We start from the raw sequence: 27,621 nt of genomic DNA on the forward strand, positions 1-27,621 counted from the left end.
GCATTAGTTGTAAGTTCACCTTCCCTTGCTTTGCAGGAGCTTAGCTCTCAGGTGAGCACTGGGAGTATGTTGTGCATCCTGTAAGTGGGAGCTAGTGCAGGGACTGCCGTGTTCAGGATTTCAGTTTGGAGAGTTTGCCAGGTGGTGCGTTGTCCCACAGGTATAATAGGCAATTAAGTGCACGTGACCTGATGAGTCATTCTGGTCTGTCCTTCTGTTTTACTATCACTTCGAAATCTTTTTGTCCTTGCAAATTGTTCTGGTATCTGGATGATTTGTGTGACACATGAACCTTCTAATACTGATGGTTGAGGAGAACAGATAATTATACCAATTTAATTTGCTCTGTGAGAGCTGATACAAAAGAGAGGATGGATTAAGAGTGGGAATAAGCTGCCAGGGCAGAGGAAGGTCAGGTGTCAGTGGTGCCTTAGGCTAGTTTAGAGTGCTTGTAGAGCAGTAGCACAGGCTCTGTATGGGGCATGCTGGAATAAATTTTTTTAATGAAGGAGCGAAAATGGAAGCAAACGCTTTTATTGCAAGGCATGTTTATTATTACTGTATACAGAAACAAACTTGTGCCATGAAACAATTTTGAAGTTTTTGGTAAATCACTTGAATGTATCTTTGCCTCAGTTTATCAACAGCTAAAAAGGAATTTCAGCTTAGGTATTTTATGAAGTGCCTTCAGGTACTCTGGTATGTAACTGTACTAGATTACTAAATGCAAGAACAAGCGTGGGAGAATGCAAAACTCATTCCTACTGCTTCTTGATTTCCCATTTCTAGATCATCATGGTAAGGCTGCAGAGAGTGACGTTCCTTGCTTTGCATAACTACCTGGGTCTGACTACTGAGCTCTTCAACTGTGTAAGTTTGGGGTACATTTTATCGGCTCTTCCTATGCAGCCCCTCCGTGACTTGGCACAGAGAGGTTTTCCTTCTTTCAGAAGATTGTAAAGCAAGTGTTACTTATTGATTTAATAATGACAGTACATGAGAAGTAAGTACTTGTTAGAAAATCTGTAGCCCATAAATCTAGCCTACGCTGATGCCTGGGGAGTTGGGGGCAGGGGAAGCTTAAATTTCAACAGTTTGAAGAAGTGCGTAACTTCAAACGGGTGGCTGTGCGCGTACGTCAGTGTGTTTCAGCAGTCCTGACGTTTGTTAATGATACTGAGTCACTTCTACCTGTAACGGTTCAAAGCCAGATGTAGCCTTGATGGAGGAGGATCAGGTCAGGGAATACTTAAGCAAACTGGACGTACATAAGTCCATGGGCCATGACTGGATGTACCTAGGAGTGCTGGGGGGGCTGGCAGATATCATTGTGAGGCCACCCTTGATAATCTTCGATAGATCACTGCAACTGGGAGAACTACGCCAGGTTCAATACGTGGTCCAGTCCTGTTTAACGTGTGTGGGTGATGTTTGCCTGTTCACCTTGCCTCTTGCAGCAGAGCCAAGCCATCCCGCTCATCTCTGTGACAAGTGTAACATCTGGAGGAAGTTCGAGCAAAGCAGTAAAAAGACAAGTGTCTAATGTGTCAGAGGAAGATCGTGGAGAGAAGTTTGAAAAAGCTGGGGAAGCAGTGGAAATAGGTAGTATTTCTGGAGATGTGTGGTAACTGTCCCTTGTGATGCTCTTTAATTGTTGTGCTATTGATCGGAGGATTTTTATTTCATTAGAGCAGTTAGGATTGTCTTAAATCAGTTTCAGCTTTGAAGTCTTTGGGTAGTCCTTAGCTGTAATAGGAAATTATTACTGTGTCGTTAATGATGTCAAGGGGTGAGGGAGAGGGCAAAAGAAAGTGGCTCCTAATGTTCTCCATAGGAGAAGCTGTAAAAAATTTTGCACTCTAGATACCAGCAGAAGAATTGCTGGATATGTGTAGGCTTTCAGGTTGAAGTGTCAGTATGAAAGCTAAACCCAGAAAAATAAATTGACTTGCTATTTATCTTTGAACCTAAAAAAAAAATTAAATAATTAGAAGTAGGAAGTAGGTTTAAAGAGTGTTTAACATTGGTGTTTCAAAGCCTTTTACACAGCCTTTAGTAACTGGATAGTGAGAGGTTCTTGCTGTCAGTGCAATTTTATTAGGGAGTACCTTGTGTTATTCATATAACTTCTGTTTCTAAATTTCAGATGCGTTGAAGATCTCTGGTACAGAAAACTCTGAGCATGTTTTCAGAAGAAGTCTCTCTTCACCTCCCTACGCAGGGTCTGCAGAGACTTCTAGTAAGTAGTACTTGGTTAAATTGTGGGTAATACATAATGCATCTAATCATAGGGGGGGAAGACCACGCTCTCTGGAGCACTGGGTTAGATAATCATCTTGCAGTAGTACTGCTTCCTAACTCGTTTGTCAGAAGTTTATTTTCTGAAGTAACAAATGGAGTATTATCTAAGAGAGCATTCACTTACTGTCTTTATTAGCAGCGAGGATCATACAGTAATTTGGCTAACTAGAAACCTGCAGATGAAGAGCTTTATTAATTGATAGAACTGAAACAAAGTGAGTTATGATGATATGCTGTCATCTTTCATGCAAAAGGTGACACACGATTCTTGCTTGGCTGATTGTCCCAGAGAGCACGTTACATGGCTTTGTTGCGTTTAGAAGAATGTTTTTTGAGTGGGTAATAAAGGTGATTTATCACTGAATGCTCTGATGAGGCATTTATGAAGCTGAGCTGTTTTGATGTTCACTGAAATGAATACTGCGACTTCAGTCATCTCCACTGTAGGCATCTTCCTCTGGGCCAGTTGTTTAGGTTGGCTTTATGCTTAAGGTATAGAAAATGAGTGAATCACAGAAGGCTGGCATCTGCCTTTCGTTAACTGTGTACCAAACTAATGAGCTTGAGGTAGTTGTAAGGTCATGCTTAGATGCGGTAGCCATTATGAAGATACTGCTAACAGAGAAGTCATATGGAGTTTAATCAGTGGAATAAAGGTACCCTGGATACGTTAGAAGATATACATATTATTTATTATTGTTGACTTTAAATGGCTTAGGAGGTAAAAACATACTATGAGGGATTAGAGTGTATGGAGGCAAGGGGGGAGACCTTGGCGTTGAGGTCTTTCCCCAACTTAAGGTTTCTAACACTTGTTGCTATCAAGTTAAGCTGGTGGTATGTAGAAAAGAACAGGTAGTTACTTCATTTTTAACAATAGAGAGCTGATTCGCTTTATTTTCAATTTCCACTGTGCAAATGTACAATGTCTCAGTTACTTTTTTTTTTTATGACTTCCATGTAACTGTGCAGAGGGGTGGATGTGACGGAGAAGTAGGATTTTGACTAGTTGTACGTAGATCATCTTTCTGAAGCAGGGAAACAAATTAAGGGAAAATATTGAACTGACCCATGCAAGACTTGGCTTATTTTCATACATGTTAGATTCTTTTGCACTACACATTATAAAATGTACCAGCAAATGTGATTCGGTGGTGAAATCTCTGAACATAGCCATTTTTCACCCAGGTAGATAAAGTAGTTCAGGGAGATCTGCCTATGCAGCCCTGTAACATTTTTAAGGTAGAGTCCACGCGTGTTCTTAGAAGCTTTTATGTAGAAGGATCCCTGCATACTTAGCAGTGGATGTGTTGTCCATTTGTCCTTCCTTTCTCCTTTTATGTGTCGTGAGAGTTATGTCAGGGTACACAGAGCTTAGGAGAGAGAGAAAATTAATTTTTACTGACAGAAGGAGTGTATCTAATTGGGTAATTATGATTTACCTCAGTTAACAGAGCTGATTGATGCTCACTGCACTGAGGTTACAGTCACTGTTTAGCTTGCATGGAAAGTATCTTGATGTCTGTAATGAGGAGATGAAGATCTTGCTTCAGATTCTATTCCACTACCTTACTGTGTGTTAAGGCTCTGTGGGAAATATTGATTCAGAGAAAAGAAAACTGTGTTAATAGAGTGATACAGCTGCTATTATCTCAGCATCTCTTTGATTTGCTTGGCTCATTAGAATTAACAAAAACTGCTCAAAGTGACTTTGGGGAAAACATTTTTGCTTCAGTTGCCCCTGGGTTTGGGGTGTAATTTGTTCTTCTGTTTTTTGTATAGCTGTCTAACTTGAAACATTGCAGTTGTGTAGATGAGGAAATACCATCCTGCCAACTTAGGCTAGTCTACTTTTTAAATAAGCTAGCCCTTTATGTGGAGAAGTATGTAATGAAGTCATGTGGACTATCTGGGCTGGTGGACAGAAGAGTTAGATGATTGAAAGAAAACAGTGGGATCTTTTGTCTGTGATAACTTCAGCAGTTTTGTTGTTCCTGGAAGTAAGTGTTCCCAACTTAATGGGTTGAACAGCGGTTATCTTGTATCGGTTGGTTTGCTGGGGTTTTTTAATCAAGAGTTAAGAGAAGGTGCTTTTCCTTCTTCAAAAGTGAAGCCGTGACCCTCCGGCGTACGTGCAGGAGCGCAGAACCAGCCGCACCAGGAAAAGCAGGTCGCGTGGCGAGCGAGCGCTTGGAAGGAGGTAGCTGAACTGCTGCCAGGGACTGTGTCAGTTGCCATTGTTTTTGCAGTGACTTCCATACCAGCAGTGTGTGGGATACCAACGAGCATGTGTTCATCAAACAGGATTGCATTCCACTCTTGAGTTTCCCCACTGTCTTCTGTTCTTTTGACTCAACGGTTCTAGTTAAAGCTTGTTCTGCTGTATCCTTTCTAACTCCCATTTGAGCAACAAGACAGCTTAATTAATCACTGTGTGGGAAGCTTATATCTACGACTGAGATGAAGACTTCTACTTGGAATAGAAGTCTAGTAGACATAAGCTTTCATTCTTAGAATGCCTCCTCTTTTTCCTCTCTCTGATTTTTTTTTTTTTTTTTTTTTAATATGCAGAGCTATGTAGAGGATGCTTTTCATGCCTACATACCCATTATCAGATTATTTAGGTTTAACCTGAGAAGTGTGTGTTTAGATTTAAAATGCCCTTGGTGTATTGGGGCTTAGTAATTACGCTGACACTATGGTTTGTGGGGCAGTATAATTGACAGCTAGTCAAATCAGCCCATATGGATTTCCATGCTGCTATTTCTACTATCCCAGCTTTTTGTATTTATAACTAATTTAGGGTCTTTAATGTTGCCATGTGTATGAAATTCAGTTAGTAGCATCAACAGCTTTTTGGCTTGGTTTGTGGGGTTTTTGTTTGTTTGGTCTCATGGTTTGCAGGTTTTGCTGATGACAGTCTTTGGGTCAGCTTGTTGGGTTTCTGGTTTGGAGGCTAATCATAAAATGATGTTATGACTCCAGTGGCAGATGGGGATTTACTACACGCCAAGATTTGTTCGTATTTGTAGATAACATGGAAAAGAGTACTCAGAGGTAGATCTGAATCTTTGGGACAGTAGCGTTCTCTCCTTGTCCTAGCTGGGGTGGAGACAGGAGTTGAGCAGCTCCTTCAGAAATAAAACGGTTGTTTTATAAATTTAATCTTTAAAATACAACTTTTTCTGGAAGGATAGTATTTCCACACTATCATATGTCACAAGAGTGTATACAGAGGGCAGCTCCATGTTTTCAAGACCCAACTTTCCAAGATCAGGGCAATCCCGGGCAAACTCAAGGTGAGGTGGGGGGTGGGGGTCAGGGGGAACCAGGGAGGAATTCAGAATTAAAAATTTGAGCCCTTTCGGAGTTTATTAGGTAACAAAATTCAACAGTTAGGAAAGACCATTGCTTTTCTGAAGGGCCCATCCTGTTTTTGAGCATGAATTTGTATTTAAAAATGCAGAAGTATATGAACAATGTAGTAACAGAAGGGAGAAAACAAACTTTTCTGAATATATAGTTGAGATATTAGACATGGAATTATGATGTAAATTATTACAGGTTTATTTGTTAGAGGAAGTTGTAATCTCTACATGATTCTTAAACTCATCTGTAAATCATCAGGCTGGTATGCCATCAGACTCTTATTCAAGGTAATTAAATAGGAAGTGTTTCCTGGTTATGTTGGCGTTATTATCTTGGAGAAGTTCCTGGAAGGTGGATGGGACAGCCAAAGAGCTAATATAATTAAGATGTATTAAAATTGAGAAGTAAGAAATAGAAGTTCTTAGTGACTTCAGATTCATTAATTGAGACCTGTAAGGCAATTCCTTAGGTATCTGTCAGCACGTGAGATGCACTGAAATTTAGACAAGTGTTAGAACAGATCTGAAATTGTTAGGCATCGGAGGGGAATGCTTTCTATGGAGAGACTTTTAGAAGTTGCTTATCATAATGTTCCCCCTATGAAAGTTCTCGCAATATACTGGGTACAAAAAGTTATTTGGTTTGATGGGGAAAAGCTTAATAAGAGTAATTTTCTGAAAAAAATGAGGAAAATCTGTTTGCTGGATATGCCTCTTACTGATGATGGGGAAATCCAAATGACTTTGTCTTGTCTACCCCAAAATAATTACGTTACGAGAGTGGATGTGGGAATTTTGGAATGTAGTGTATACATGAGCTCAGATGAGAAGATTTAAAATTCCCATCAAGTCTTCCAGGTCAAAAGGAACTAGAAAATAAATAAGAATGTGAGGATGCCACTTGCTGTTTTATTCTTAGCTTCAGAAACGAAAAAAACCGCAATCAGACAACAACTTGCTTGACTTTGTGTACTATCTGCTACTTATGAGAAACTGTAATAAAGAAGGTGCTTAAAAAAAATGTTTATATTGCTTGTAGATAATTCCAGCGGTGCCAAGTCAGACATGGACATGGCGTATGAAAGAGCCAGAGTGCACTTTGGCTCGGAGGACATGGCCAGCAGTCCTGTTGTGGGCAAGGTAGGTAGTCTCCTTTGGAGAGTCCCATGTGTTTCTCACGTTGCACTTCCTTACGGCGGTATTCATTTAAATGTTTTCTCCCTTACTTCAAAACGCTGCCCTTGCAACTCTTTACAAGTTGTGATCTTTGGTCTTCTTGTGTTGGTGTGTTCTAACTTGCAGTTGTCTCAGTAGATTTTGATGACTGTTTAGGTTTTCTTTAGTGCAGATTTTGAAACCCTGTGGAGATTCCCACGGCAAGTAATGGGAAGACACTGCTGCAACTTCCTAATTTTAGGTATCGCCTTCCTTTTGACTCATGAAAAGGATTATTTGAAAAGATGTATTTGTCAGACCATGCTTTATCTGTGAGAACTACTTTGCAGCAAGGAATTAAAAATGTGTATCAGTCTCTGAACATTCTGTAGGTTTTCAGTCAGATTTGTAAACGTGTTTTTCTTTTTGTGGTCTGCCTTTTATGGATACTGGCCTGGAAGTCAAGAACAAAAAAAAATGCTCTTGAATTATAAACCTGCAAACCAAAATCTGAAGAGAAACTGTGACAGAGTGTGACCTTGATGGGCATGTTATCTTTTCCTCCATCTTTGCATACAGTGTTGATAAAGTTTTAGTTCTGTGAAGCTGGCAGCTGCCCAGTTTCTGAAAAGTCTCTTATTCTTCCCTTTCACACGCTGTGATGAGTAACTTTGACTTGAGTGTCGAGCTTTTGCAGAAAAATGCAAGGATAACGATGTTAGTAAGTTGTTGCTTTCTGGGAAACCTAGCTTTTTATTTTGCAGGCCACCAGCTATGGTGGATAGAGAACACAGATGATACAGCGAGTTTTTGCTGGTACGTGCCAACTACAACTTCTAAACTGATACTTGTTGTGTGTCTGTTCTTTGCAGTCGATACTGAAGAAGACTGTGACGGTGACAGAGACTCCTTCAGCGGTTTTCCATTATAGTGCTGCACAAGATTCCTGTAATAGCAAACATAATGATGCAGTTGTCGAAGCAGCAAAGAAGGACCTTTCAACCTTGATGAAACTTGATGTAAGTTGTGGCAGGAAGAAACGAGTTTTCTTTTTGCTTTTCATCTCATTCTGCCAGGCACTAAAAAGTAAATTGTCTCTCTAGTATACTGTAGACTAGCTGAATGTTTTATTCTTAAGTTGTTGAAGTTATTAGCAGGACTGAAATAAATCTGAATTATTCTGCCATTTGAAAAGCCCATACTGAAATGCTCTGCATGAATCTTTTTCTCACTGTGTACAAATTTATCCATGTGAGAAGTAAACGTGCAATTTCTGTCGCCTTGTAATTTCATGCTCTCGCATGCTGTGTGAAGAAGTTATATAAAGGCGTGCAGGTGATTGCTGAATCTATTACTCCTGTCGGCACAGCATGAGAGTGCCTCCTTTGGCTTTGGGAATTGAATCTCTGTATCTGGCCAAGGGCTCCGAGCGCGTTTTGCGGCTGAGCGGCGGTGCCATGCCCATTGCGAGGCAATGCCCGGTGCCCTTGCGGTCGTCATTCTTGAGCTCAGCCCCTGCTTATCACCTTCATGTTGTAAGAAGGAATGGAAATCTTTCTCCTCATCAGACAATTTGGGAAAATTGTACTTCTGTCTAAATCAGTCGCAGATATCCTAGTTTTATTACAGCCTGTATTTCAGTAACTCCCGTCTGTTGGTGCTGCCAGAGACCTGGGTGCAGCTGCTGCAGCCGCCTCTGCCTGAAGAGCTCTCAGCTAAATGACACTTGCTAGAACTTAAAATTTACTTTCAGATTTTAACGCTTCCTGTCGATTTCCAAATTACTCCCCTTGCAACTTCAAAATCTATGTCCTGATCTTTAAGCTAGCTGTAGTGGGGCTTGAGAGACGTGCTCTACGTTGTTGCCAATTTGATGAAGGGGTACAGCACTGTCTGTTAGTTTGCAGGAGATTTAACTCTCTTGTTATGTTAATTTTCAGTTTTTTCAGGCATTTATATCCTCATGGAAGGCTGCAGATGATTTTAGAATGAATTCTTGTTACAGATGGAGTCAAGTAGGACTCAGTGCTTTCATCTGTTCTTGGTAGGACTGGCCTCAGATGCAGTGTGTAACAAAAGTCTGTATCCAATATACAACTGATGTCTTCCTTCTTTTAGACCTATTGAATCACAAACAAGAATTCCATGGTTGCTGAAGATACTGATTACAGCACTTTTTTTTTTTTTTTAATCTAGAATAAATTTCTCAATGATTTAAGAAGTAAACAGATTAGTGTTGAAGTTAATTGGAATAGTGTCCTTTAGATGCAGCATCTAACAGGCAGTGTTTTTAACATGAAGATGTAAATAATAATGAAATAAGGTAGCCTTTTCAAAATTCAGTATTACAGCAACTCGTTTTTTTCACAAGCAAATAAGAATCTGATGGAATGTAGCCAAATTATAGAAATCTCATTTAAAAGCCAATGTTAGTTTTTTCTATACAGGATAGCAAATGTTAATTCTTCTTCAGGCAATGGAAGAAAAATCTTACTGTGTTTAAAAATATGTGTTCACTAGTACTTACATAAGGGAAGAAAATGAATTCTGTAAGCTCTTCTCTTAAAAAATTAGCTCAGATCTTTCATTTCTTAGCTGGCTGAAGGGATTTTAAGTTGTCGTTTTTCAGAGCAGCCAATCAGTGTGAATAAAATTAAGATGTTTTGATGACAGATGGTGGGGTTTTTTGTTTAGTGTTTGGGTTTTTTTCCATGATGCTGTAAGAGAGAGACGGGGGGATAATTTACCATAGGAGAGGGGCAGTATTATTTCAAATGACCTTTAGGTATCTGACTTCAGAGTTAAGATTCTTTTCTTGTTTGTTTTAATTAACTTGCATTCCTTGGATCTCTGTCATGAATGGTTTTCAACCTCATACAACTTTTACGTGTTGTCAGCTTTATGTGCAGTTATATAAGAGTTAAACAGTGTTGCAGGGCTTATCTTTGTGAGTTAAAAGGGAATTTCCTTTGACAAAAAAAATTGTCTGTTCCAGTTAATTACTGCTTTTGTTTATTGTTTATAAGTGGCTTGTGCTTTCACTTCTGCATCATAAACTTCTATTTTTAGATAATTTATTTATCTACTTGTGGTATGTAATATATATAATTTAGATAATAGATTAACTATTATAGTAACACAAAGAAAGAAACTTACGATGAAATAGATTTTGTTGTGCTAGCAACTTCTTTTCCTGGAAGCTGGAGGGGATCAGTGCAGAGTTATTTAGCACAAACCCTGTAACTATGCAATGTTGACTTTGGGTTTGCTTGCCTATTCAAGAGAGAAGATAGTAGGCAGGGTGGATCTTTTCTGTGATCTTGTTTGTCAGCTCCTTTATTGCTTAATCAGGGTAGTAACAGCACAGAAAAGTAGGATTTCAAGGTCTGCTTGGAGGTCATTCAGTCTCTTTTCATGCCCAAGGCAAAATCAAATATTGCCAAGTCATTTCTGGCAGGTTTTTGACTAAGCTGTTCTTAAAGATCTCCAATGATGAGGACTTCACAGCTTTGTGTGCAATCTATTCCAATACTTCAGTAACCTTAGACAGGAATAAAATCTTTGTTAGAGCTAATACAGCCAGAAAAAAGCCGTTGGTAAGTAGAGCTCATTAGGGAGCTTGTATTCCCTTACTGTGAGACACTTTCACAGCTAAAGCTTTGTCTTTAGGAATAGGTAATAATACTATAGAACCATAAACATATAAAGATAGAAGAAACATCTTAGGAATTAGTTAAGTTGATACTGCTGAACTGAAATATTTTGACAGGTGCTTGTCAGGTTCTTTGCATTGGATATGTTCCCGTGGAACAGATTGGTTTCAATAAAGCTATTTTTTGATGAAAATCTGTTCTTTTTATCAACTGTAGGTGTGAAGAATAATTCTGATTATTTCACTTGCTCTATTTTTTTTTTTTTCAACCAAAACCGAAAAGATAAAAACCTGGCATAACAATGTCAATGGTAAAATGTTTACATCTCTGCTATATTGTTTTCCTGCTGCCGTAAGGTTGATTACTATGGGCAAATTCTGCTGTGCTGCTTGCGCTGAGTTGTATCTTACTGCGCATGCTTTGCCTCATGCTTTTACTCTTGCTGTTCATGGCTCTACCTCAGTGGCAAAGTACTGGACACAGCAGCATCTGGCTTTGCCTTGCAGAGGTTAAGCTGCAAGACGTGAGGACTGCACTGTCACATACGTCACTGGCATAGCGCGAGAATCGCGTAGTTGAGCCTAGGTTTTTGCCCCTACCCATTCAGGCGATGATGGTAAAATGCTGAGCTTCTGAAGGTTCGCTGGGTTGGGTGAAAGTTTCACCGAAGCAGTGGTGGCCTGAAGCGTTAGGGTTTGTTACTGACTGCACATGGGACACCAAATTGTGTGGGCAGTTCTTTGAGATGGAAAGAAAATTCTCTCCATGCCTGTTGGCTGTCTGTGTTACGTACTCAGGATTATGCTCTGTGACCAGCTTTGGAGCTGGAAAGGAATCTTCTGATCAGCTGGTGCACTTTACCAGATCAGCGCCTCGCCAGTGCAAGGGTTTGGGGCTCAGTCTGAAGCGAGGGCAGGCTGTGGGAAAGACCCCTCCCTCCCACGTCCCCATCAGTCAGGAGGACAATTCCCACTCTCCTGTGTAGTCCACGTGTGATGAACACAAGAATTCATTCCTTTAGGGAAGCTTTTGGTCTACAGTATGTATGAAAATCTGCTATGCATGCGCAGCATAGCTGAGCTGTGTGAACAGGGAAGGGCTGTGATAAAGCAAGTGTTAAATCATCTTGTCTAGTTCCTCCATGATGTAGACAGTCTCCTCTAGTTTCACCTTCCTTTGAAAATAACTTCATATTTCATGATTTTTGTGCCTGCTGATACAGGTCTCTTTGTTATAGACCCTTAAAAGTCAGGGGGGAAAATTGACAAATATAAAATCCTGAAGAATATCCTTTTGATTAATTGAAATGAATTAAACCTTTTTTTTTTCTTCTGGAAGAAATGTCTGTTGGGTAATTATAAAAATCATGCACCATATTTTAAAGAGATTCAAGTACTTAGACCACCATCTTTAGTAAATACCATTCTTACTTGCTTTATTTGGATGTTTCCTCACATCCTTGGATCTTTATGTGTGCACAGACAAGCAAATCGTACCCCTTCCCCTTTCTTCTCCAGGATCCTTCGTTGTTGAATGGCAAAGTGACATTGCATCAGGTCACTGCAGGGACTGTGCTGTCGAGGCAAGGAGATCAGGTGAGTGAGCATCATCCGAGAGTACAGAGAATGTAAGTCTGACTCGGACTTTGCCCCCCACCATAAGGTAATTAATCACGTTGATGATAAATAGAAAATCCCCACCTGACCCCCTCCCAAGTCTTCTTGAGATGGAACAATGCCAGCTCTCAGCCTTTCTGCACATGTGGAGCAGCAGTGTAGCCAGAGCCAGAGTGGAAATCCGGTACCCGTCTGTTTTCAGCTCTTATTACTTTCATATGAAAGTACGGAGTATCATACCTCCACCCTCCCTGAGGAGGTATGGAGACCAGGTGGCCTTTTTTCTTGTCCTGCACTGTGGACTTTCGGTGATGTCACTCAGTTGCAGTAAAGCATTTCCCCTCCCTGCCCCCCCAGTACAAATCCAGTGTTATTTGTTTGTAGCAAATTGTATTTAGGATATGACAAGATTAATTTATAATAATACTGTGTAAATAAACAAGTTTCTGCAACACAGATGAGGGGCAGCTCCAATTACAGTGCTGCTGTATTCTGCTCTGCTGAACTGCGATGTCCCTTGTCATGCTGCTGTGATTACCCCATTATCTCCATTCGCAATTCAGTTGTTATTTCTTGAGATCTTACAGATGCAGCCTTCGTTTTTCATAACCACACAAAGAGAAACACGTTTTTCAATATTGTGGCTGCTTAGTTTTAAATATTCATAACCTGCTTTTAATAATTCACTGTTGTGTCTTATTTTATCACCTAATTGTTCAAAAACTATAGGGCGCTTTCTGGAAAACAGATCGGTCATGCTAGTACTGTCACTGTGATAATTGCTTTTAAAATCTTCGGGGATTTTATGGAGCTCTTTTCCCATTTTCTCCAGGATGTTAATGTTTGCTTTGTGGTCTCGGGGATGCTTCATGTGTACCAACGAAAGATAGACTCGGAGGAGGACACCTGCCTGTTCATTACCCATCCAGGAGAACTCGTAGGCCAGCTTGCTGTCCTGACGGGGGAACCGCTGATTTTCACCATCAAGGCCAATCGAGACTGCAGCTTCTTGTCTATTTCCAAGTCCCATTTCTACGAGTGAGTTCTGCCATGAAAACATCTATTCATTATTACTAAAATTTTTTTTTTATGGCCCTTTTGAACAAATGTGAATAGTGGATGTGTGTGTGGTGCAGTACTGCTACAGTACATCCCGCAGGAAATTGTATCGTTTACATGAGGTTTTTAAGCACCCAGATGAACTCTGACCCATCTATCGAATGGCTTTATCTCCAGCAAGTGGTCATGCAGGGAACATGGTAATATTAAATGGTGATACCTCCTTTGTTCCAGGTTTATAGAGCACTTAACCCAATGGGCTGTGATTTACAACCCAAGACTCACATATTTTGTATTCCAAATAAGGCCTGGCCAGAGCCTGTGCTTTGCTAGGTTCAGTGCCTCGTTGCCAGGCCCTTTCTTTTAGTTATTCGTTTTTGCTGGAGAACCACCCCGGTTCTGTTTCCCAACACAGACCAGGCTGTTGGGTGTGTTATGGATGTTTGGTGGTGGTGTGATTGTAGGTTCTCAATGCTCACTAATAGAATAGGTCAAACAGTAATGCCCCTGTGCAAGACAGGTTCCTTTCTGGACCTTGGAAGCAGTATGTGACTTGTGACTTAATGCTTAATTGATCAAAAACCAATTAAAAATTAAGTAACCCCCCAATATGATGACTATGGTTAGCCTCATTGTCCAATATTAATGATTAATGCCCTTGATTTATTCCATGATCCTATTGTTAAGACTTACTGTTAGTTCACACATAATTTGTGTCAAATACCTCTATTTGCTTTTCTAAACTCCTTTTTCAACTTCTGCTTGAACGTGCCATCAGTGCTGTGTTGCGCATAGGGCTTTTTGAGGTTGTGTTTTCTAGGCTTCTATTACATTGGATGTTCCTGTGTACTTCTTACTTTCTAAGTCCTTCTAATTGTTTGTATTCCTAACCAACTCTACCAAAGAATCTTATTCTGTGATTTTTGTTTTTTTCACCTCGGGCAAAAGGCTGTATGCAGTGAAACTGAACACGCTATTCTCAGCAGTGTGCTAGGTTGATTACCTGTGTTTTTTCAAGTCTGTGCAGTGGATGTCAACTCTTTGACCTAATTTCTGATAGATGCTCCCCACTTGTGCCATTCCATCCCGTATCACATTTATTTCTTCTAAGGTCTTGCTTTTTCCTTCTTTTTTTTCTTCTGCTGTTGTTTTCCTACTAGTTTCTGACTTCAGTTTTCATTATGTCGCCTCAGCCAAGCGGTCAGATATTCCACCTTTTCTTCTCTCTTTTTTTTTTTTTTTTTTTTATTTGATACTCAGTCCTGGATTAACTCTCTCATTTGCTTGAGCTTATTTTCCTGAGTTTTTTTCTCTCAAGAACTGAGTTGTCTCTTGTTTGTCTATTAACCCCTTAAGAGTTAGTGATATCACCTCTTCATCATTTTGGGGACCTTTCAAATTTTTTTTTTGGTCCTTTGAAAAGTCTTTTGCCAGTTCTCTGCATTTTATGAGCTCTGTGATCTTCCAGCATTCTACCTTCACAATTTCTCTTGAAATCCACACTTTAGATCACTTCTAACTCCTGTTCCTGTATTTAAAAGTGTTATGGTAGAAAGTCTTTGAGAAGCATGAGGTTTCTCCAAGTTAGTTCATTTTTGCTTTGAACTGTGTGAGAAAAAAAAACTTATTAATAAAATCAGAAGTAAATTTTATTTTCCACCTTTTGTGCCAAATTCAGTGCTCATAGTCCTGCAATGTTAGGTTTTCTCCTTTGCTCAGAATCTCACAGGAAATGAGTTTGGTTTTTTTTGAGGGGGCTCTTAACTTTCTTACTGACCAGAATAAATTAGACAAGAACCTCCATTATTCTCCAAAATTCCTTTCTTGTCAACTACATTAGTCTTTTTTCTTTGAGCTGCCCTGTAACATTGTATGTGGTTTCTCTCAATAATTAATGAGAGGGCCAAGCAGAAAGACCACGGTCAATAGTTGCCATTAGGCAAAGAGCACGGTAATGGAAGTAGCCCAGGGCTTAGAATTGCATGTTGGGTGTTGGACAACAGATCAAATCCATTTCGCTGAAACTTGAGGGCAGGAGCCATTTACGTGGTCCTAACATGACTAAATAACTATCTGCAAATGTAGAGTTTAAGTATAGGGGTGACACTAGCTAATTATATAGCATATACCTTAAATGCTTTGCTATTTTGCTGCACTGATGTACTAAGTGTGCAGTGCCTACGCTGCAACTGTTGGTGTCTCCTGACGAGCAGTGTAATCAAGTTGTCACCACACTCTCTTGAGGGAATATGTTCAGGTTCTGCGGTACTGGGGACTCTCTCACATTTTCTGCTTCAGTAAATTTCACAGTTTGGAGTCTTAATCATGTGTGCTTGGCAGAGAAGCAGGAATGCTTTGATTTTTATTTGGTATCGCCAGCCAAGCTGAATATCAAATTGCATCCACATCCGCAAGAATATCTGCATAAGTCCCAGGCTTTCACAGATGCTCGTTGAGCCCTTTCCCACTGTATCTGGTGAGCTTTCTAATAAAGAATCCTTAGGATCCCTTCAGAAACAGGTTTCTGTAGTACAGAGCTTTGGGTTTTAATTTCCCCAGTGTCAGGCAGGTGCCAAACAGAAGAGGGAAGATGAAAATGTCCAAGTAAGAGGGAAGAAACCTGGCTGATGATGGGGGGCTGGATTCAGTCTTCCTGTTCTTGTGCATAAGGATGGACTTCTACCCTCTGTGCTGATACTCTTGTAGAAGCTATGTAGCACTGAGTAAAATAACAGAGAGCTCCAGATGGAAATGAAAGCAGCCTCTTAGTAGTTTACATTTTGAATTCATTAAGACACATATCTTGAGGGAGGAGAAGGAGTAAATGGCTTTTACTGATCACAGCAGACAGCCTGTGTGGGACGAGACTTTGAGGGCTAAATAAGCAAGTAGAGTAAAAACAATGAGCTAAACCGTTCAGGAGTTTTCAGGGGGGTTTATTTAACTTTTAGTTCAGCTGAGAAGGGGAATAGGCTTGGGTGTTTTGCATGTGTGGAGGGATAAGCATTGTCTGTTTATTAGTGCCTATCCTGGGGTGCCTTTTCCAGCTCTTTCTCCTTTGCTCCACGTTACGTTAGTGTGGTGAAGTTTCTGCAAGATAAAATGTTCTTTTCACGTGCAATAGTAGCTTATAGCAACCAGGGTAGTCTGTAGGTATCTTTGGCAGGGACATGGAAACCTCAGGGCAAGAGAAGAGGGGCAGGAGAAGAAAGCTGTCCTGCTTTTTCATAATCCTGTTTTGATGGCTGGATTTTAAACTGCGCTCCATGTACGAGTTGGTGTTCAGTATAATTTACCTAGTAGCGCACGTGAGCGCAGGGGTGCGAGTGTGATGAGCTCGATATGGAACAGGGATATGTGCCTATGAACCTCTTCCGTTTCAATTTCAGGGATTTTGGCTGAAGAAATTATAAGCTTCGTTATTGCAAAGTGGTAATTGGAGGCATTGGGTAAGGAGAGCAGATAAACACGAAACCTCCCTGCAGTGCCATGTGCTGCACTTGACCCGCTGTCACTGTCAGCACTGGGTCTCTTGCTGCAGCTAGAGGACTAATGAATGAGAGATCTGACGTTTTAGAAACTTGAGTACAGTTTCTGTGGTATGTTCAGGCAGTAAAGAGCTCCTGGTGAGTCTGCTTTTGCTACCACATTGTAGGATTATGGATCTCTAGTCAGGCTTTTTCTGCTTTCTGCCGGGTTGCAGTGGTCTACAAGGAACCGTATTTCAGTTAGAGAACAAAGACTGACAGTGCTCCTCCCATGCCTTTCTCTCCTCCCTGTATTTTGGCTGCAAGGTTAGACACCAAGCTGGCATGATTCATGCTCGGTGAGAGTTCTCACATACTCAAGGTCTCCTAAGCAGATTTTTTTTAGGGCGGTCTGGTATCTTCATTGTAAAGGGAACATTGATGCAGGAATATCTGCATTGATACCTACCAAGTATTAATCATTTTCTCTTCTTTGTTCCTGTCTATGTGGGGCTTTAGCCTAGCTCCCTCATCTCTATCTGCCTGCACTTCACATACTGGGTCTGTGTACACTTACCTACTTCTTCATGAATTTTGCTGTCTCTTGTGAAATAAGTGTTTTTTAGTAATCTGCCATCAATTGGTGTGATGCTGTGCAGGAACAGAAAAGATGTCCTAACAGGTACGCTACCTAGAGATGCATGTGATCAGTTCACTCTTCAGGAAGAACTTGAGTGCCTGCTCAAAAAATGACAGGATGCAGTGGTCTTTAGACTAAAAAGAATGAGAAGTAAGACATTCCTGAGCAGTTACCAGGTATCTGTGAGAGTGATTTCCCTTGGGCCTCGCTTCCAGTTATCCCTGGCAGAACGTTCTCAAAGCTTTTCAGTTTGTGAAAAGTTTTAAATTACATGGTATCTCTATTACTGAAAACTTTTAAGCATCACTCAGAAGATGCAGCGTGAACATCAGAAGCTATATTAGATGTTTCAGTTCTTTGTGGCTTTTGCAGCAGGGAGAAGGGAACATTTGAAGTACAGAGCAGGTCTCTTATTTTTAAGAGCATCAGACTTTACGTATAACAGGGTTCTGACTTGATGTAAAATCTAAGGGAAACTGAGCACATGCATGTGTTGAGAGACTGAGTGGTACAGAATGGGAAGAGGGATAATCTTCTGGACAGTATGAACGTTTCCCAGAGTTCTAAGAGATCCGGGTGAAGGGGGGGTTGGAAGGGTGGCTCATAAACAAGAACATGGCTCTCATCGATCCCACTGCTTGCTTAAAGAAGGGAATTGGACCATACAGCAGGGCTAGCTAACATCCTACTGGCTTAGTCCTGCTGCTACTAGGACAGTGCTGATTTTGAGTGACATTTAATTTGGGCTAGGTTGGAGGGCTGGCCAGCCCCATACTGTGTCAAATTTTCACTGATGTAGTGTGGTTGCGGTGATAGTGGAGCGTGTATATGGGTAGGTACTAACTTCTGCATTAGTGCCTATATAACTGCCCAGCTACGCTGGCTACAGCTGCATTGGGATGCTGTGCCTGTGTGTACCTTTTTGGGGAGGTACTTGAATAGCACATATTTTTATGGTTTTTTTCCCCTCTAGGATAATGCGGGAGCAGCCAAGTGTAGTTCTTGGTGTGGCCCACACTGTTGTGAAGAGGATGTCTCCATTTGTAAGGCAAATTGACTTTGCCCTGGATTGGATGGAAGTTGAGGCTGGACGAGCTGTTTACAGGTGAGATGCAGATAAAATTGTATTTTGTCTGTTGAGTATTCAAGTTTTCATAGTTAAGGAGCTGTGCTCCCTTGGTGATATATAGAATAAGAAACTCATTGGACTAAATTTGTCAACCATTTCACCAGGTTAATCTATTTGCCTATTTTGCAGGTTATTTTCTTTCTGCGGTACCCTTCAACGTTGTTCAGTCTCTTGTCTCCAGGTGTTACTAAAATTCTCTTACGCTATTCCTCATCTTTTACGTTGTCTTGGCAAGCTTTTAAAGTGACATAATTGATTAAGGCATAGACAGTTTTATGCTTTGGTGGTAGTTTCTGCATCATTAAGGGCGTGAATGTCTATTGCTCAAGGAGTTTTTCAGCCTTTCTAAAATAACAACAAAACTCAAAGGTAGTTAGGCTTATTCAACAGTAAATTGAAAATAGGCACTGCACTTTACATTTAAGGAGCAAAAGTTATCCTTGGGAAAACTTAGTGTTATGGATATTTGTACTAGAATACATATGAGCCATTACTATGATTGCTGCGGTGGTGGGAGAATAAAGGGCTAACTTGGTACATATGCTATATAATTGTAATTTTTACTTTTATAACTTTACCTGCAGTACCAATGCTAGTAGAAGCTTTGGATTACTTTGTGCATCAAAGTAGTCATAGCTGTCAATATCTTGTTAAAGTCTTTTGGAATTCCATGCATTAGTTTTAACTCTACTTCCAGAAGTATGGCATTTCATCCATCTGCTAGGTTATGCTGGAAATCTGCATTCCAAATGCAAACCGGATGTAGCAAAAACTTCCTGATAGACTAAGATGTGTGCACCAAAAGGAATCCAAAGCTGGAGCCACTTGAGTGGGTTTTTTTTTCTCTTTGACCTGCAGAATTTCTGTATGCATCCATAGTGGCCTTGCAATGACAACAAGCTCCCACTGTCACCAGCGATGAGCCTGTTGTCTCCCCTAGAGACCACTTGCAATCTGCTCATCTGCTTCCAGACCTAACATCAACCAGTTGTGCAAAGCCTGTCCATTTAAACACTAAATGTATTTCCAGATCACCTTTTAACAGGTGCCTGTTCAATTTCCTGTTTGCTTATTATGTTTAATTGTTGGTTAAACATTTTCCCATGTCCTTTAAGCCAGGGAGGGAAAGATGAATCAACTTCTTAAAAGGCTCTAGATGCATTTGCTGAGCAAAGATGCTTCACTAATCCTCGTTATCGATTATTCTTGCTGCAGGCAGGGTGACAAGTCAGACTGCACGTACATTGTGTTGAATGGTCGACTTCGCTCAGTCATACGGATGGATGATGGAAAAAAGCACCTGACTGGTGAATACGGCCGAGGAGACTTAATTGGAGTGGTAAGAACGAGTTTCAAAACCAAACTGTTCAGCTGAGAAATTGGTATTGACTCCGTGCTAAACAAACAAAATGTTGCTCTGATCAGTTGTTAATCTTAGTTAAGGGGTTTCACGTGTTCAAAAGATGGAAGATCCCTTCTACCTGGAAACTTTATGTAATAATACATGAATTATTAGACTTGGTTTGGAAAAAAAAAAAAAAAAAAAAAGATTAAAAAAAGTCACATCCAGATCAAAAAGCCCTGTGCAATGCAATTCTGTGATATGGGTTACTTTCTTGCACCTTGAGAGGAGCACAGCCTGTTAGAATAGAACAGCTCAGCAAGAATTGCAGGAGCGTGCACTAAATTTGAATAAACTTAGTGTCTTAGAAAGATTCGGTTTGGCTGAGGCCCCCTGGAAGTGTCTAGTCCAGCCTTCTCAGAGCTAGCAGAGCTAACTTCAAAGCTGCATCAGGTTGTTCAGGGAATGTGTCGTTAGTAAAAGTTATTAAAGCAACTTTTGATTTCAAAATTGCAGTATTTATCCATTTTTAATTTCTCTGCTATGTTCGTATTTTGTTTCTCGGACCTAATTAACAACTGAAATAGGAGTCCTACATCATAAACATGCACTGTTTGTTTGATTTTTATATTTAAAATTAGAAGGTTTCTGAAGTTCTGAGATTGTTGTTCAGGTCCTCTTCTGCTTTCTGAGCTGAAACTAAACATTTAAGGTGATGAAGTGCTGTGAGCCACTGAGTGTTAGCAGCAGCTGAGTGTTACCTGCTGGTAGAAGAGGTTCTTCTGTGCTACACTGCCTCTTTCCCTTGATCACTGGTGTGTCTGTCATGGAGGACTCTGTGGCTGGGTCAGCAATACAACGTCAGCAAGTGAGATGGAGTTGTCTCTGGTGACAGGTGGGTCACAGACCAGTACTGGTACTGTAGCGTGTTTGTGGCAGAGGTCTCATGCACTCTGAGAGACTGGGAACTGACCTAACACCGGAGTTGTTTTTATTGAGAGAAGTAGTTTTGTAAGGAGGGTGAAGTCTCTGGACCTTTTCCATGTGTGTTCATGCCTCGTTTTCACTTGCCTAGTAACTTTAAAATAAGTTGTATGTCATTTGGAAGTGACTGCAGTAGGGTACAAGAGGCAGTTCTGGTGATACTCCCAGCAGAAGACAAGGGTGGTCTGGACTGGTGATTGCACAGTACTCGTTGCGTTATATGTGGATGGTATTTAGGGATATCTTCCCAAGATCAGTGCTACTTCTGGCTCAGGATTTTTGTTGGCTTGGGACTGTATTTGGAGAAGCAGGTCTATTCTTGAGCGTGCTAGGCAGGCTCACAAATTTTATTTCTTTTTTCTGGACTACCTCTTTGGGGTACCTCGTTAAAGGTAAAATGACATGGAAAGGGTTTGCCAGTTTTGAGATGCACAAGCACTTTTCTGCTCATTTCCCTGCTTTCTTTCACCAGCGGTGATCTGCAGCGTCCCTGTGAAGCTTCTGGAGTTTTGCAGAGCCCCCAGGTTAAAACAGAGCTGTGGTTCTGCTTTCTGAAAGCAGTTAAGATGGTATGCTCCACTGTCGCTCAAAACTCTGCCTCCCTGTATGAATGCTAGTGCTGGTTTTGGCATAACATTTCACGCTGGCTCAACTCTTCTGTGTGGTGAGGAGGGAAGGGAGGCTGATTTGGTGGATGGACTGGGATTTGTTTGCTGTAACGGTGCCGTGTTTGCTGGTGAGTCCCCAGGCATGGGTACAGAAATACCCATCTAGTTTATGTCTAAACCATAAATCACTTTTCTGGATCCACGTTATGACATGAATCATTTTGAAGACTTTTGTGACTCCGTGGACGTCATCTACTCCTTCCTACCCACAGCTCCCAGGCCCACTGACTCATGCTGCCATTTGTTGAACGAATCTCAATGCTCTGGCTGTCTTTTGAAAACACGGGGGAGGATTTGTAAAGATTGCCAAGATTAATGTAGCCGTTCTTTGCAGAAGGCATTAGTAAAATGACATTTTTCCTTTTAAAAAGAATTGTTTATCCCCTTCTACAGGGTCTGTTATAAACCTTTAAAAGCCTGATGTAGAGTTGAGGTTTTTTCCCTGGAAGTAAATAAGTGGAGGGTTCTAGGTGCTTGCAGAGAAGGAAATTAGCAGCTGATACTAGTAATTGGCATTTTGGTCAACTGGTGGCATGTTTCTCCCTGAAACCCCTCCAAGACCCCCCCATGTCATTTGGAACTGTGGGCACTAACGAAGTACAAGAGTCTTGTAGTCAATGTATTTTTGTTTATTGCCTTTATTTCAGAACTTTAAAAACACTGTGTATCATATGCATAAGGGATGAGTATCTGCCACTTTTGCTTTCAGGAGGAAAGGACTGAAAAATGAAGGATTTCAGACAAGATGTTAATTTTCAAGCGTGTGCTCTTAAGGCTAAACTTGTGGCTCGAACTGTTTTGTTCCTTATACTGACTCAATGGCATCTGTTCCTGAGGTCTGTCAATTCAGGGGGAGAAGAACAGATGAGAAATGAAAGTTTCCTTTCTCTGCATATTTACTTGAAGAGCTGACGAGGACAGTTGTGTCAGGGGAAAATGATCCCTCCTCCCTGGGAGCCTTTTTGGAGGGACGCTGCCAGCTGCTTGGTGCTGCTGGCCCTATCGATGGGCAACTCCAGTTGCCCAATTTGGTCAAATCAAGTCAAAACTTGATTAAAACCTGCCTGGAAGGCCTTCAAAGGACAATAATGAATCTGTTAAAGAATTCCCTTGCATTTGAAATACAGTTGACCACTTGAAAGACAGACAAGAAGTCCTGTTGTCTAGAGACTGTGGACACATTTTGGGGGAAATTTTTAATTTGTTGGTGCCTTTGCTACCAATGTGTTTGTGGGAAAGTGTTGAAATATTTTTATTAAGCAGTTATGCCAGTAAAAGGGTAACTCACCCAGTGTAATTTCTGCCATGCCCAGGTGACCCCAGAGGAAATCAGAAAAGCCCAGTGTGTGTTCATAGAGTGAAAGGGCTTCTCTACACTAAGTTATTTGTTTAAGGTGCTTGTATTAGTCTTTTTTTTTTTCTTTTTTTTCCCCTTGATGTTGCTGCTTTAGTTCTGATCTTGGTGAACTGCTTCAAATTGTAGTTTTTACTCTTGTTATCTTGATCTCACGAACACATTGTTGTCTGAGAGAGAGGATTCCTTTTAATTCATTTATTTGTTATGCTGGTTGGTGTCGGGCAAACTGGCACAGCCTTTTTGACATCTAGTGTTGTCCCTAGCACTGTTGGTAAGACTGGTTTGGTTATTCAGTATTTTTTTACAACTCACAAAATAGGTTGTCCCAGGTGGGTTACAGGATCACAGCTCCAAGCATCCGAGGTGGGCGTTCTTCTGCTTTTTTGCATTGTTGGAAGGGCACTAGTGGGTGAGGAGAAGGGGAAAATACCCAACAGAGCTATCTTGCAGAATAATCTCCTGCTGAATAGAAGTTGTTTGTATACTGCCTGCTCCCTCCAAATACCTGGACGTGAAAGAACCTTCCATGCAATTAGCGTTTTATGCAAGTCAGCCCTTTGTCTTAATTAGGTTCCTGAAGAATGGCTGCAGTGTGGGTAAGATGACTAAATGCCAGGCAGTTCTTAGCAGCCTCAGTGACAGCTGTTGAACTTAAAATATTTTTTAACGCTGGGCTCTTACATAGCTTCTAGCCAGGCTTACTGGTAGCCGCCTGCCTCATAAAACTGTTGTCTGCAAGTGTCTTTCCAGCAAACCTGTGGGCTTTCAAAAATGCCCTACTGAGTGGGAAAACTGCAGCAATGTTTTGGTTAATTCAAGAACCTTTCTGTTCTTCCGACAACCAGAATGCCCCTTCTTATTAGTAGGACTATACCCCCATCATTTTGAGATAGCAAAATAGCAAAACAAATGCACAAAGGCATTTGTGCCCCAACGCTTCCTTTTAATGCAGGGCAGCACCAGTGATAAAGTGCAGCACACCAGTTCTGCTGTAGAAGAAGTTGTGCTTTACTTTCTAAAAGTAATAGATATTTTAAGTATTTTTAGATGTTATGCTGTTCATCTAATTTATATGGTTAAATGTGCCCGGCACTATTTTCCTCTCCAAAAAGATGAAACCCAAGAAGGATCTGTAAGTGGCGTATGATTTCCTTAGGGGTTTGGAACATTGTGTTCTGAAATGTAACACTAACTGTAACAAATCTTTAATCCTCAAAGGAAATACCAGTATCAGGATTATGCTTGTCAGGCTTTTGTTCTTTATCAGTATAAATGTTATCATATCCCTCTGTCTTTCGACAGTACCAAAGCCAGCCGAGTGTCGTTGTACCCATAACAACCGTGCTGATACGGGGAAGTTCTGCTCTCTTAAGGCTGGGCTACTTTGTAATTTTTAAGCGTATGGATGTGTTTTGCCGATTTCCTTGCGTGTAGTTTTTTCCAACCGTGACTACTTCATTTGCTAAAGCTTTAAGTTACTAAAAAAATATTACAGGTTAATTCAGGTTAGTGCCTCAGGCAGGCTCTGTGCACAGCCCGTGTCTGTGGGAATTGGAGGCTGATGAGCTCCAAGAACTGAGCTGGAAGACGTGGTTCTGGAAGGAGGTGTTCTCTTTCCATCTCTTCCACCGTCTGTCTTGGTAATACATTACTGAAAATTATTATTTGCCTAGCAGCATCTTAGGTGTGAAATAGTATTAAAGAAAAAGAAAGCCAAAAGCCAAAACAAACCCTCCCCAAACTAACCAAACAAAAACCTCAAGAAAATAAACAAGCAGCAAAACACAAACCACACAACAGCAAACCCCCAGTATTTACCAGCAGCAAAGGGAGACAGGAAGCTCTGAGGAATGAGTTCACATTTACACAGCTGAATTAGTGTCAGACTGAAATTAGAAGCTGAGAGTCCTGATTTCCAAACCCATCTCGAGGGTGTTCTGGGCTGAATTCAAGTCACTGATCTGAACCATCTGAACCTGTTTCCTATGAGTGTCTTCACTTGTGGTGTGAGCTGCCGAGTACTGTCTGTTTTTCTGATTCTTTTCTCTACAGCAGTTTATTTTTTTTTATCCACAACAATTTATCTTTTATTTGCTTCAAGTTCTAAACAGCTGATAAAAGTAAGAGACTTTTAATAACTGAAAATTGTGGTGCGGTTTAGTGGACTCATCACTGACTGGGAAAACCACAGGCAGAGTTTTGACAGGATCTAGTGTTAAATTATCTGGCGTTAATGTTACATGGGTAGGTCATTTGGCTTTGTAGCTGCCACAGATAAAACTGCAGGGAGCTTTATTTCTGTCACCAAATTGTTTATAGAGAATATTAGGATCTTCGGTGACAGGTAGTGATTAAAGTTGTGACCTACTGAGTTTCAGATAGGTGATTTCATGTGTTAGATTGTAATTCCTTAAGCTATTTTGTCTCTCTCTTGCTTCCAGCTGAAATCCCTTGTGATAATATCATTGCTAGTGTCCAGCTGTCAAGTAACTGGTGATACAACTTCTGATCCTCCCTCAGGACAGTTGTCTACTTCCCTTGCCTTCTGCTCCCTTTCTCCCTCCCATTTTGGGAAACGCTGCATTGAACTAGGCTGGCTTGGGAATGGCAGGAGTTAATGGTGCATCCCCTTGAACTTTTGGGAAATGCACAAGTAAGTTGTTAGCAAAAGAGATGATTTCTTTTTTTTCTTGATTGTAACTTTTCTTTTTGGCAAGCATCATGAAGTAAGAGAGAGGAGTGTGATCCTTTTCATTGTCATGAAAATGCTTGGAGGCCAACGAGTAGTGGGAAGTGGAGTCCCTCAGAAGTGACAGAAAGTATTTGTGGGGGAAGAGTTAACAGTGGAGGATGGGGAAGGACGTTGCTCAAGTTCTAGCCAGGTCTGGTATTCCTGTTAGGTGAAGCTGAGGCAAAGGCAATCTGATCTCTCCCCTGTTGGAAAGTGTTCGAGCAGATCTCGTAGTGTTCTGTTATCTCTTCTTCTGTTGTTGAAATGCAGGTATAGTTTTACATAAAAGAAGCATGCTGCCTGCCTGGTGGTGCCGTTGCATTTGCAGATACTCATCAAGCAACCTGGCTAAATCTTAATGGTTGTTGGGTGTTTTGTGTGCCTGCTTCACATGGCTTTTGGTATGTGTTTTGGTGGTGGTCTGACTGATGTTGGATTAGGGGAGCAAAATGTGCATGTAGCTTTCCATCTTTCCTATAGCCACATGTATATAAGGAGTGGAACTGAAATACACAAGGTAGGACTGTTACCAATTCCCTTCCCCAGCTATAATCTTTCCTTTTTCTGTCCCTTATTGACAATCACTGCTGCAGCAGGACTGTCATTGCACTGCTACAAAATGCAGACTCAGTCCTTTGCAGAGAAGCTGTAGCCTGACTCCCAGTGTCTTAATTATGAAAGGTAGCAAGCTGAGTCGTAATAAATTTTTACACATATTTCGTATATACACTTAGACACATGTACAAAGTAAGACTTACATGTATGAATGTGTGTATACGTATGTAAATATTTTACGTTTATATATTTATATATATATATGTAAGGGAGGTTTGGATTCTTCTTTCTGCACAGCAGAAGTGCTGGATGTCCTCAGTCACAGGGTTAACTTGGCACATGAAAGATTGCAGAAGGTGGTTGTTAGAACAACTTTCAAGAGTACATGGTGTACTGCGTTCATCCGCTGGCACTGCTCCCACAAATAGAATCGATTTGCAGCTTGTCTGGTTGCTCTTCCCACTCATTCATTGCTTCCAGCAGTGTCTCCTCCTTCGTCCTTTCCCGATACAAACAAGTTAACGTTTCAGATCCAACTGGAGGAAGCACCTCTGAGATTAGCATCCTCTGCTGCTTCAGGTGCAAATGAGCTGAAGAAGGAGCTGAGGGCAACTTGTTTAAACCAAAAAAAAAAATAATTAAAAATTGTTCTGTGTAGTGTTTGGTTGCCCTTCATGTAACACTGCTTACATTACATCGCTGTCTTCAGTTGCACCAGCCATCATCGTCCTGTCCTCGTCTACCAAAACGCCTGCTGTGAAAATCCACATGTGTGTGGCTGTTTTTGTGCCTGTGCTGTTCCAGTGCTGGTGTTGGCCACTGAGATACAGGTGTGCTACCTGGTACCTGTGCATCGGACTTGTTGTCTATCCATTTCCTTAAGCCTCCTAAACTATCAGCAGATGTCAGTGTTGATATTTCTTCTTCTTATACCTCCACAGGTGAATCTACACTTCCTTGTCCCTGTCCCTTGTGTACCCCGCTGTCTTGTCATGGTCCTTCCCCAGTGCCTTTGGGTGAGCTGTTGGTTTTCCATAGCACCTGGAGCGGTTCGGGGTGGATGTTGTGTAGGGGGAGAGCGAGGAGGTAGCTTTGGCAGAGAGACCTGTGAGGGGTTTGTCTTCTGCGTGGAGAGCCGGGGTGGCTGCCTGCTGGCAGCAGCACTGCAGTTGCACTGAGCAGTGTCTGTGACATGCTGCGCCCCTGCCCAGGGCAGTCCCTGCCCCCTCCGCTGGTGCTGCTGGAGGAAGCTACGCTTGTGTTGATGTTTATATCTGTTATCAGAGTTCTCACACTTTTTTTGTTAGGCATGATGCTGCTTTCATTGAAGCACAGCTGCGTGTGTCCTGACCAATCCCCCTGGTGTGCTCTTTTGTAAGAGGGTGCGTGTTTGTGGGCTGCTGGGTCTTGCCAAAGCATCTCGTGCAAACGTGAAAACTTGAAGCCTGCAAGTACCAGGCTAACGGACAGGCAGTGATTGTGGCTTTCATGTGTGAGGATTTGGAAGATTAAGAGTTTAAGCTACATAATTTAATAATCCTTGGGGTCCTAGTGTGCTTTCTAGGGTCCTGTTGTAAAAGATTCTTTCATTTCTGT

General features: G+C 41.2%; 1 protein-coding gene across 5 annotated transcripts in view; it reads left to right on the forward strand.

The window, feature by feature from the left end:
- PNPLA7 (patatin like phospholipase domain containing 7) overlaps positions 1-27,621 on the forward strand; it is a 125,492-nt gene that overhangs the window by 16,515 nt on the left and 81,356 nt on the right. For all 5 annotated transcript variants that reach the window (XM_056352666.1, XM_056352662.1, XM_056352665.1 and 2 more), the window contains exons 11-19: positions 790-870; positions 1,458-1,602; positions 2,147-2,239; positions 6,709-6,809; positions 7,697-7,843; positions 11,995-12,072; positions 12,926-13,131; positions 18,233-18,364; positions 19,604-19,727. In XM_056352666.1, coding sequence (XP_056208641.1) covers positions 790-870; positions 1,458-1,602; positions 2,147-2,239; positions 6,709-6,809; positions 7,697-7,843; positions 11,995-12,072; positions 12,926-13,131; positions 18,233-18,364; positions 19,604-19,727 — 1,107 coding nt within the window. The remainder of the gene's footprint in view (positions 1-789; positions 871-1,457; positions 1,603-2,146; positions 2,240-6,708; positions 6,810-7,696; positions 7,844-11,994; positions 12,073-12,925; positions 13,132-18,232; positions 18,365-19,603; positions 19,728-27,621) is intronic.

Source organism: Falco biarmicus, chromosome 9 (genome assembly GCF_023638135.1).
Source record: "Falco biarmicus isolate bFalBia1 chromosome 9, bFalBia1.pri, whole genome shotgun sequence".
Lineage (NCBI taxonomy): Eukaryota > Metazoa > Chordata > Aves > Falconiformes > Falconidae > Falco > Falco biarmicus.